Here is an 11635-nt window from a genome sequence, read left to right as displayed (position 1 = left end):
TTTGTGACTGGTCTAGTTTTAATCATCCGATATTGATAGACGCTGGATTTTTTACTGTTCAGTTGTCTTTCGTAATCTTCAAACCAGAATACCACACGAACTTAAGTCGAACTTAAATGCACAACTATTAAATTGTTACTTATTTATTTCCCTTTTTCCAGGCTTGAAGCAGTCTCACATTTAAAATCTTTTTTGTGCACAAACAAATCAGGGTCAGCGTTTTACCAAGGTCAGTATAGCACAGACACAATACACAATACACAATACTAATCCAGTGATTTTCAGTGTGTAATTCTGAACTTAGAAATATGTGTCTGTATTTTCCCACACTCTTATTATTTTAAGTAACAAAGCTGCTCTACATAAATGTTTTAGTTAAAGAATTATTAAGTATCCAGTAATGGAATAAAATGTAATCCTTAGTCTCCACAACTCCAGCTAGTCGTTTGATCCATAAAGTATCAGACAACAGACAAAATGTCCACCCCAATTTAAAACCAAAGTTCTGTCTTCAAATTGCTTGCTTTGTCTGAACTGCGGTCAAAAACCCAAAGATTTTCTCTGTACTATTACATAATACAAAGAAAAGAAGCTGGAGCTGGAAATACAGATTGATTTCCATTTTTGGTGGAAAAATGATGATTAATCAAAGAAATTGGTGATTAATTTCCTGCCAATGCAGCTCTATACTGAAGAAAAAAAACAACTAAATAGACAAGAACCCACTTCCAGTTTTTACCCTGTATAGTATAGTGGTGACACGATAATCGAGAGTATTTCCAACTTTCCCCTTTATTTATAGTGGTCCAAGTTCCACATTCTATAAAGAAGTCATAAGCTGCGTTTCATGGAAACAGAGTCTGTGGTTGAATATCATGTTTTGTAAACCTTTTGAAAAGGAAATCCTCACAAATTGAACTTTGAGATTGCATTGAAAGGATTACTAGTGGTGGAAACATTGTGAGAATAAAGAAATCAACAGCAAGGTTACACAAAAAGTCACATTTTCAACAACATCTGAGCAGGAAACGGTGAAAAACAACACTTAAATCTCCAAACTTGCCTTTTATTTTCCAAAGGTTAAATTTTATATATATTTATATTTTTTATCCTTCATGTTTATTTTTTTAAATTCTTGTTTTTCACACTAGTCTATTTCCACATATTGCTTGTTTATGTGACAAATCAAATCTTTGAATCCTCGAAACTTGGCTCCTTAAAGCACCAAAACTATACAATAGATCCCATAGAGCTAAATGACCCTTCAACCTCAACCTGCCTTTCTGTGAGTGCGGAGATGTTAAACTTACAACCTGAGCAGAGATCTACTTGATAAATGAAGACGCCTGTGTTGTTGTGCAGGGCCTCATTCATTCATGTGGCATTTCAACAATATCCATTTAAAAAATACCCATACAGCTAAATGAAACAGTTTCTCTCAGGATTAGTGTAGAAAAACATAAAACCATCCGAACAGATTCTTGTTCCTGTAAAACCCATGAGGAAGGAAGCCCATCTTTTTAGTCTGGTTATTTTGAGTCTGCAGATTTGTTTGCCTACTTTCATTTCTCATCATTCAGCCCCACATTGCGACACTGGCACCAATGTGCCCTCATTCACTTTTAACATTTAGTGACGCTGTTTGTAATCTGCAATGACACCCAGACACAGTTTTCTAACATAACTTTAATATAAATAGTATTTGGGTGATTTTATGGACTCACATCAGTGCAGTGGTAGACTGTATGCGGTGGGGCACCAGCGCCTGATAGTCGTGATGCATTTATGGTGAAACAGTTCCAAATCCTGGTTAAGATTAAAATTGTTTTCTAAACAATAATAAATGCGTGTCATGTAAATTGTAACTACTACACCTCTGTATAAAAGCACACAGGGAACCATTAACTATTTAAGAATTTAGAGGCACGTAGAGGCCAACTAATTTTCTAGCATATAGGGCAGCCTATATGGCACTCTCCCGTGAAAACATGTTGCCGTTGACTACAAGCGACTGAATTTGAGCCAACCACAGTTTATTCATGAAGAAGCAAACCTGAAATTCTGATAATCACAACCTCTTTAAAGTCTCTAAGTTTCTTGGCTTCCTCTGTGTGTCTTCACCCTGCAGCGAGCCAAAAAGTCTGTCCCAGTGCGTGAAGTACGGTGCATAGTTTACTTTGAATTTGAGATGGTGGAGGTCGTGATGCTGAGCTCCTCCGAAGAGGCCGAACGGCACCAGCCTGTGCGGAGACCAGGGGAACTCATAGCCTGAGTGAGCCTCCACAGACAGGTACATGTTTGTGACATAGAAGAGCATCTCGGTGAGCGGATGGCAGTCCAGGAGTGCAGGGTTCAGTGATGTGAAGAAGCTGAGGCTCAGCATCTCCCAGACTCCGGTGTATTCAGTCGTCAGCGAGAAGGTGGTCGTGTAGAGGTGATGCTCCTTGTGAACGACGTGGTAGAGCCAGGACACCTTGTGATGCAGCAGATGCCACAAAAAGTACTGCATGTCGAACAGGAGGAGACAGGCCAGTATATCCTTAACAACTGACAGCATCTCAGGTGCCAGCGGGGGAGAAGACACGGGTCTCCAGTACCAGTGCACAACAGAAAGGGGGAAAATGAAACAGACGTGGTTGTGGATGATTTTGCCCAAGCACTTCCAAGCCATTGCCCATGACACCTTGTTCTGAGGCTGGATCTTGAAGCGGCGTACCAGGGTCAGTCTGGAATAGAGCAAATCCAGACATAAGTAAGGCAGGCAGCAGCTCAGGTAAACAGTCAGAGAGAACAAAACTGGGAAAAATGGAGATCTGAGGATGCTCTGTTCTCTTAACCAGTCCCAAAGAATCTGTAGATGGAGCCTCTCTGTGCGCTGTGAGTTTGTCATCCTGGCAGTAAGACAAAACTGTGCCTACACATTTATACCTAGTGAAGCATGGTGGGATGAAGCGTTGCAACATTACGTAAGATACTTGCATTTCCTGGGGAGTTTTACATTGATGACACTTCCAAACAAAACTTTAACTTTTGTTTTCCCGAGAGATTTATTTGGTGATCTGAAGGCTGTTTGCAATGGTACTCTTATACTTTATCACTTTGAAAAGGATGCAAATGTATGGATTTGAACAGGGGGTTATTCAAAGTCAGTATCCAGTAAGATTTTCAGTGTTGAATGAAATGCGTTAATGTGTTTTAAATCAGTGGATTTCTGCTTGCAAAAGGTCCAAGTTGTGATTGTTGTTGTGGTTCTTACCTGAGTTCAGTTGTAGTTGTTAAAAGCAATGAGTTGTGTTCAATCTCTGCATCCTGCCTCGTCCTTTTCGTTTAGGCTGTTTTTGCTCATGCATGAAGCGCCACCCTGTGGATGCAAAATATTTCTTGCCACAGATACTGCAGCTGCTAAGGTCACCATCATGTAATAACAGTAACACATTTTCCTGATTATACTTGCATACTTTTACTCTAGTCATATTTTCATGCTGGACATTTACTTTTAACAGAGTATTTGTACAGTGTGGTATTAGTACTTTTACTTAAATAAGGGATCTGAATACGTCTTTCACCCCTGCCTTCAAAGTGGTGGAAGAAGTATTCAGATCCTGTACTTACAGCTGGTCAAGGGGGAGGTAAATTTATAAATGTATCCTACAATATCACAGTTTTATACCATGTTATGTGTGTTTTGTATTTAAAGTCTTAATCTGCACAGTAACTATATCTGCTGTGTGCTAGTGGATTAAAAGTAGAAAGGAGCATAAACTTGTAATAGTCAATCAAAATACATCAAAATTGTACAGAAGTCTGGGGTCAGGGTGAAGTCTGCAAATAGCTCTTTTCTGAAATAGCTGAATAACTTTAAGTAAAACATTTTGATTGTACACACCATTTATGATATTTAAATCCATCATGAAACCGACACCCTCTGCGTTTCGGCCGCACAGAGGAAGCTGGGCGGTGTCTCCCTTCATGGGTGGAGCTCACAGTCCGGAAATGTGTAAGAAAAAAAAGCCGTGAAAGCGTCCCCTCGTTGTTCGCATGAGTTTGACGAGGAGGCTGCTTCCACCGGAGAGAGCCCGCAACATGAGTTCATCACCATGAAGCCAGCCAGAAAACTGCGCAAAGGTACGTCCGTCAACTGTTTTCGAAATATACTTTTCTAGCATTGCACATCGACGGAGAGCGAGTTCAAGCCGCTAAACATGCAGTTATGTTGCCTAAGTGATGCTTGTTGCTTATATTATCGGGCAAGTCAAAGTTTTAATGGTTGCTTGCTTCAGAGCTCTACACAGCATCCTACAGAGCACCGTTTGTTAGCTGAACAGCCTGTAAAGTGACTCATGTTCTCAGGAATAATGTTTGTCTGCCACCATGTTTCCGTGATGAGTGGGTCACTATTTTGTTGCTAAGACAACCGAGGAGGTAACCCGTGGCAATGCGTCTGGACTACATCACTTTATAAGTACACAGGCACGTCATAGTGCGAGTTATTTACTCCACACACCCTGAGCTCACTGGGTGTGGGAGTCCACACTTTCATTTTACATTTACTCATGTGCAGTCTTAAAGTAGGCTGCTTGAGCGAAGTACGCAGATCTTTTACTTTAGTAAAAGTAGCGATAACACAGTGTAGAAATACTCTGTTACAGGTAAAAGTCCTGCAAACAAAATTCAAAAGTATTCAAAAAATAAACTTTGAGTATCAAAAGTACTCATTATGCAGAATGGACCATTTCAGAATAATGTATATTATATTATTATAATTATTGATGCATTTATGTGTTCATCACTTTAATGTTGCAGCTGTTAAAGGTGGAGCTGATTTTAATTATTCTGATACATCATAATTTATTAGTTGGTTATATTTTGTATTAATAATCTGCAAGTAACTAAAAAAAATTATCTAGTGGAGTAAAAAATACAGTATTTGCATTTGAAATGTAGTAAAGTAGAAGTATAAGGTCTCAGAAAATGGAATTACTCAAGTAAAGCACAAGTATCTACCCAACACTATGTAACTTAAAGTTGGCTCCAATTCTACCAGCTGCAACATGGTAATACATACATACAATAATCCAATAATATAAACATTTTGCTGATAATACTTGAGGAAAAACTTAAAAGCAGTATTTGTACTTGGTGGTCTTAGTACTTAATGTAACTTTTTACAACTATAGGATAATGGTAAAAGCCTAAACATTGTATAACAGTGGCACAAGTAAAGAAGACATATACAATCAGCGACCTTACTTGGTAAAGCCAGTTAACCTACACAGCAGTCTACCCAAAGGTTTGCTTACATTAGCTGACATTAGCTGCTTTAAGTTAGTGGTCATACCAGACAGAGGCTGTAGCAGCAAAACGGGAATAGAAATAATGAGTTATTTCTCAGTGTTTGTTTATGTTGACTCTAGCCTTCATGTTCTGTAACAATGGATGATCTCAAATAATTTTTAATGAGCTACAGCACAGGCCTCTCTGCCTGGCTTGACGTTTGTTTGGATTAACTTTGGAGGCATGTAAGTGTTGGACAACATCCCAGTGAGTAAGTCATGGGAAGTTTCCCCGCCTCTGTGGCTTCACATACTCCATTGGACATTACTGCTGCCATTTTAAAGCTCAAGTCTGTCAGAGGACAGCTCATAACATCATGATCTTACAGTGAAATCATGATGCATGTGTACTTCCTATTCCTCGTTTCTCTTCTGTTTTTCAAAGGACGTCCCATTTTGAGCATGGTACCATATACCTTTATTTTGAAGACTGTAATGATGATAGTTTAAGTAATTCAGTCCATCCTCAGAGCAGTGTGCAGTTGTCTCTTTAAAGTCTACTAAAAACTTGGAAAAGGGAACATAAGCAAGAGACTTATGTAATTTCCTTTTACAGTATATTGCATTACTTGTCGGTTATCTGATGACGTCCAGGAAAGAAGATAATGTCAGTGTTTTCCACATTGTTTAAACTTTATTTGGACATTTTCCAGAAAGGGAGGTGTCAAAATGTTAACAGGATGTAAATGTTAACGGGCACAGTGTTGGTAACTAAATGGGTTTATCGGAGAAGGGCTCAATCTTCCTTCCTCCCATGCTGCACAGTCTGATCCTGGACGAGTGCGTCACTCAGCCCACTGCCTCTATATTTAGAGGTACAATCTGTGCTTCCCCCTGGGGTGGAGTGCTTTACGAAAATAACTATATACATACACATCATTTTTATTCATTTTATTCAGTGCATCAATGCTCATTTGGCTTCTCAATAAAACCACTATTTCTGTTTTTGTATCAGGATCTGAGCTGCAGCTGCCCGGACGTCTGCGAGGTGCTTAAATGTGGATGCTAGAAACAAGCTGAAGATGCAGGGGGCCATTGCACGGGTGTGTGTGGTGGTGGCCGCTGCCATATTAAACCACCCCTTGCTCTTTCCTCAAGAGAACACCACACTCCCAGACCAGGACGAGGAGCTGATGGCTCGCATGCGGGAGCACCAGGAGAGGCTGGAAATGGAGCAGGCCAGGCTGGAGAAAGAGCTTTCGCAGTTGGACTCAAAGCAGGAAGAAACCACCACGGAGGAAGGTTATAGTTGGTACTTTTGGAGCACCGTGTCTTTTGTCATTTTCTTCACTATCGAGATGTACAGGGGGGATCTTGTGGACACAGAAATCCGACCAGTTGAGGATGAGGACATATTTTCTGAGAGTGGATCCATCACCCCCAGGACGATAGTACTAGATAAGGATGTCCTGAGCAACTTCTGTGACAAATGCACCTACACTTCAGCCCATGAAAACTGGAGGGTGAGGGAGTTTGTTGAGGGTTTTGCTGACGACTTGCTGGAGTCGCTGAGGAGTGTATGTGACAGGGAGGCAGACATGGAAGTCGGGGACTTTGTCGGGATTGGAAGCATGTTTGAGTCTTGGACGGTGTGCAAGCCGCTGATGTGTGACCTTATAGTGCCTTTCTCGCCTCCAGATCCGTACTGCTTCCAGTTCCAGCTGTGGTGCGGCCCCTCCAGTGACATGCCTCCACACATGCAGGGCTGTGGCAAGATAAAGGTGACCAGGTTTGGGGAGAACGAGGAGGGCTGTCTCTGTGGTTCTACTAACCTGGGGGAGGACATGCTTTGTTTGCTGCACAGCAGGGATGACGCGCTCAAAGCCGACCACAGTCCTGATGAACTGCTGTGCTCCAGGAACACATCATTCTTAGCCAAAGATCAAGTCATGAAGTGGTTTCAGGTCTCTGTAACCAAAGCGTGGGGACGCATCTCCCATAAATACGACTTTGAGGTCACCTTTCGCAACCTAGATGCCGCCGGCGCTCTGAAGATCCGATTCCGTTCAGGGAAAGTCATTGTAATGAACATTGTACCGGTGGTTCAGCTGGAGGATACAGATGCTTATTTTGTCTCACACTTTCCATCAGATTGTGATGGCCCTCCTGACCCATACTGGCCTCTCTCTTTAGCTGTGTACGAGAGGAATTTGCTGAAGCATTTTGCTAAACGCTTACCACAAAACTCCTGTCATTTACACTGCCTTCAGATTGTTACTTTCCTACACAGAAAGCAGACCGGGCTCACAGGGAAAAGTGCCCTTACGAACTACCACTTAAAGACCGCTCTGCTGCACTTGCTGCTGAGCAAAAGGTCCTCTGTGTGGGGCATTGAGAGTATGGAGGATAGGCTTCGGGATGTGCTCAGCTTCCTGCAGGGGAGCCTACAGGAGAAGAGACTTCATCATGTTCTGATTGGGAACAGTAAAGTGCCAGAAGACGTCCAGGTTCCTGAGATCATTCGCCAAGCACAGCCCGTCAATCTGTTCCGGTCTCTGGTGTTGCAGAGGGAACTTTATGCAACAACAATCAGGCATTTCCACGAGATGTTGAGAAACGCACCTGTGCTCATACAAGAGTACACGCCTTCCTTATCAAATGGAGGTTTACACCTAAATGGAAGTGTGTGAGCTTTGCAGTCGTCTGAATTATTTCTTACTTTTAGCACTTGCAGAATTTAAAATATCATTCAGTTTTACTTAGAGTCATGTTACTAATAGTTGCACCAGATACACAAGTAGTGAAATGAAAAGGTGCACATACAACAGTTACTTTATTTATGGCTGATATCTTGCTTTCCTCACACTTGACAAGGTAACCAGTGTATTAATATATATCAGCAGCATTTCAACAGTATGTGTTCTGCAAGATTTGATGGGTACATTGTTTACCCATAAAGAGTTATTTTGCTTGTTTTACAGGTTTTCAGTAGATATCCCTCTGCCTCTAAAAGAAGCAGCAACAAGAAGTCTACATGAAGCATGATCATTTTAGAAATGCATTTCACCGTTTCACAGACAAAGCACTTTTGTTAGTCGGGGAAACATTTCAACAGAAATACCTCTCCTATTACTTACCAAACAGTATTGCAGTGTTTTTGTTTTCATTTATACTGTTGGGAATCTGATGGCAGCTATCACATTTTATAATGTTCAATGTTAAGTATTCTTTTTTTCCCTTTTGCTTGTTGTTACATTTCCACTGCATTGATGTCAATCTTTGGTAGAGCTCCAGTTTATTAAACAGGACCACCCTGTGTACCCTGGGGAGGGCCAGGTGGGGTGGGGGGGGGCATAATGTAGTTTATTGTTACACAGACAGAAAATTCAGATTCAAGAGTCATTGCATCAACAATTTTTATTAGACAAAAATTTTGAATAAATCATCTGAAAACACAAGAGTCAAATTTACCTCATTCTCATTATGGTAACTTCGTAGTTTTTCCTAAATAACAAAATAAGTCTTAAATGTCAAATTAAACATGTTAAATCATCGTGGTATTCGCCACAGCATTTTTTTTCCTGTTACAGAGTTTGAACAGACATGACTCCAGAACTACCATCACCAAAAACAAAAGAAACTGGACGGTTTAAGGCTTTGAGCACTCATTTTCTACAGGCCGTAGTCATAGTCGGGTTTCCCCTCGACGTAAGTCTTATAGAAGGCCTTGTAGGTGTCCATGCTGTGCATGGTGGCTTTGACAGCCGGGTCCTCCAACATGCGTTCTGTCCACTTCTTCAGCTCAGGTGTGCCTTCAAGGCAGCTGAAAAGATGAAGGGAATCAAATTAAGTCAACCCTCATGGAATATGATGCATCAGATGTCATGACGGAAAGAAGATTTATATGTTCTTGTGAGAGTCCCTACTCTTTATTATGCAGGTCTTACTTTTGTACTGTATCTAATATTTGTACTCTTTATGTGTTTTGAAATGCTTCTATAAATAAAATGTATTTATTTTTAAAATGTCCTGAGAGATTACTACTTACTGTTTCAGTTCAAAGATCTCCAGCCTCTCAAACCATGGCCACATCATGTAGTCGATCATTGTGATGGAATCACCGCCGAAGAACTTGGTCTTCTTATTAACTAGGTCCTGAAAAGCAAACATTACATTCATCAGCGTTGTTAAAGACGGATACATGGATGATCTCACTTTACTCTATATTTGACCATTTATTACAATTCATAGAAAATTACAGATGCACTCACACTCATTACAAGGGACAATTCTGACTTTACAATCTACAAAATTACTACAAAAATTAATTGTCTGGTGACTGTAAAGGAACCAAGGCACTCGCCACCTACCTCGTTTAATTTGGCAAACTTCTCTTTCAGTTCAGCTTCCAGTCCTGAGACATCCTCGCCATTCTTTCTCCCTGTTGGGATCTTGTAGAAGTATGGTGTCACCTGTAGAAAACAGTGGCATTCATGTGATTATTTGATGATGTAACAGTGGACAAGTACACAAAACCAAACCGCAGGATTAAGATGCTTCATTAAAGATACCTTGGAAAAATGCTCCAGCATCATCTTCTGTTGAGCTTTACCAAAAGGAGAGGATGGAAGCAGCTTCTTCTCGGGGTAAACTTCATCCAGGTATTCACAGGTGATGGGAGACTCGTATATCACCTCACCAGCAGGTGTTTCCAGTGTTGGGACGAGACCAAGAGGGTTCCTCTCAAGGAACCAGTCTGGTTTGTCTTTCAGGTTGATGTTGATGGTGTCGTGCCTAAAACAAAAAGTAAAAACAGCTTCTGTAACTTCGGTATCGGTGATGCTATGCTTTATTAAAATACAGTATAACGAAACGTGTCTGTACTTGATCCCTTTGGCATTCAGCACCAATCTGGCCCTCTGGGCGAAGGGGCAGAATCTCATGCTGTAAAGTCTGATGTGGCCTGTCGGGACTGGACCGGGTTCAGCACTTCCTGAAAGAAAAACCATTTTGCAATTTACAGACATGGGCAAGTGCACCTAGAAGAGCATGTTGATTTATGTTGGCTCCCATTAATGCAAGAAAGTAACCATTGACATTTACTTTTGTTACTGTAATAAGCATCAGAAACTGGACCATCTTTACCTGGCCAGTTGCGGAGCCATAACATATACATAAAGAGGCAATGAGTGAAGACTGACACAGTTAGCTGCCTTTGTTTTGGGCATTTCAGTTTTCCAATTTAAACAACAGAGGTGGAAAGTAAGAATATTCACCAAAGTAATGTACTTGAATACTGCAGTAACTTTTACACTGAGTACATCTGAAATGAGTGACTTATAATATCAGTAAAGTAGCCTGAAGTACCCCTAAGATGTTTCAGTCATCTTTCACAAGTGCATGTCATCAGAGTATCCACAAAGAGTCGCTGTACGCTCTGCTAATTCAGTCTTAAAAAGTGCTTTACAGTCGATAGTACAGATAATACTCAAGTTAAAAAGGAGTGGATTATTTGCAAAATAAAGTTATCTACTGTTAGCTTTACGAACTGGGCTGAAGGGGTAACATAATGCGCAATCATAATGACTTGACAAAAATATCGCTCTCGTCATTAACTCTGGCATTTCGTAACGTGACAGCACAAGTCAGAGCGGAAGAAATGAACGGGAGGGCAAACATCTGGCAGCGTGTTAAATTCGGTTTCCACAGGTTTTAATGTAACACAATGCATTCATTGGAAAAGAAAGTGAACGCGCATAAACATCTGACATTGCAAGTGACAGATTTTAAGAAGTGAAAAAGTGGATAAGCCATTCGTAGTTTAGCTTGCTAGCAAACCATGACAGCAGCCTGCAAGATGCTTGTTCGGTTAGCCAATCAATCGCCGTACGTCTTACCTTTGGCGAAACACTTTTCAGTCGACATGTTTACACTTCAGGTGGTGAATGAAATCAGGAGAGATGAGCGGATGATGCCGAAGCTCCGAAGCTTGGTTCACTACTGTGACGCTTGTGTCAAATGAAGAATATCACGTGATGACGTCTGAAGCTCCAACAGTCACTGGTGCTGGAGAAAGCGCTTCATTCAGTGTGATGGTTTTGAATACTTTGCAACTATGTGATCGGACATTCGTGGGATGAGACGACAGGAGAGTGGCTAAGTGAGAAACGTGGATGTATGATAATAATGTCTTATTATACACCCATGGATACAACGAAACAATGGAGAATTATTTAATTGATACCCTACTTCCGGTATGGGCGCGTCAGATAAAAGCATCAGCCAATAGCATGAAAGGGTGGTTTCTTTCACACTTGGTTTTCTCGTTGCCAGGGAAACGCAATGACTCCCCTTTTCGTTCG

The 11635-nt window shown here is 41.0% G+C and overlaps 3 protein-coding genes across 3 annotated transcripts; 1 reads left to right on the top strand and 2 right to left on the bottom strand.

The window, feature by feature from the left end:
- Positions 1-2068: 2068 nt before the first annotated feature.
- Positions 2069-2890, bottom strand: LOC139294041 (cholesterol 25-hydroxylase-like protein). Its single transcript, XM_070915810.1, has one exon. The coding sequence runs from the start codon at positions 2888-2890 to the stop codon at positions 2069-2071; it is 822 nt and encodes a 273-aa protein (XP_070771911.1).
- Positions 2891-6319: 3429 nt separating this feature from the next.
- itprip (inositol 1,4,5-trisphosphate receptor interacting protein) lies at positions 6320-8193 on the top strand. Its single transcript, XM_070915809.1, has one exon. The coding sequence runs from the start codon at positions 6356-6358 to the stop codon at positions 7961-7963; it is 1608 nt and encodes a 535-aa protein (XP_070771910.1). The 5' UTR covers positions 6320-6355; the 3' UTR covers positions 7964-8193.
- Positions 8194-8671: 478 nt separating this feature from the next.
- On the bottom strand, positions 8672-11297 carry LOC139294042 (glutathione S-transferase omega-1-like). Its single transcript, XM_070915811.1, has 6 exons — positions 11171-11297; positions 10158-10266; positions 9845-10067; positions 9644-9745; positions 9322-9428; positions 8672-9096 (listed from the first exon to the last, which is right to left on the bottom strand). Exons 1-6 carry the CDS (start codon positions 11196-11198, stop codon positions 8946-8948), a joined length of 720 nt encoding a protein of 239 aa, XP_070771912.1. The 5' UTR covers positions 11199-11297; the 3' UTR covers positions 8672-8945.
- Positions 11298-11635: the final 338 nt, after the last annotated feature.

Source organism: Enoplosus armatus, chromosome 12 (genome assembly GCF_043641665.1).
Source record: "Enoplosus armatus isolate fEnoArm2 chromosome 12, fEnoArm2.hap1, whole genome shotgun sequence".
Taxonomy (NCBI): Eukaryota; Metazoa; Chordata; class Actinopteri; order Centrarchiformes; family Enoplosidae; genus Enoplosus; species Enoplosus armatus.
The sequence above is the reverse complement of the archived record's forward strand: the minus strand, read 5'-3'. Positions and strand labels throughout refer to the sequence as shown.

What these genes read in the sequence shown, in the direction of transcription:
- LOC139294041 (XM_070915810.1), bottom strand. Translation starts at nt 2,890, where the DNA reads ATGACAAACTCACAGCGCACAGAGAGGCTCCATCTACAGATTCTTTGG.
- itprip (XM_070915809.1), top strand. Translation starts at nt 6,356, where the DNA reads ATGCAGGGGGCCATTGCACGGGTGTGTGTGGTGGTGGCCGCTGCCATA.
- LOC139294042 (XM_070915811.1), bottom strand. Translation starts at nt 11,198, where the DNA reads ATGTCGACTGAAAAGTGTTTCGCCAAAG. An exon ending in TGAAAAGTGTTTCGCCAAAG is followed by an intron (nt 10,267 to 11,170) that starts GTAAGACGTACG and finishes TTTTTCTTTCAG; the next exon opens with GAAGTGCTGAACCCGGTCCA. An exon ending in AGTTTGCCAAATTAAACGAG is followed by an intron (nt 9,429 to 9,643) that starts GTAGGTGGCGAG and finishes TTTGCTTTTCAG; the next exon opens with GACCTAGTTAATAAGAAGAC.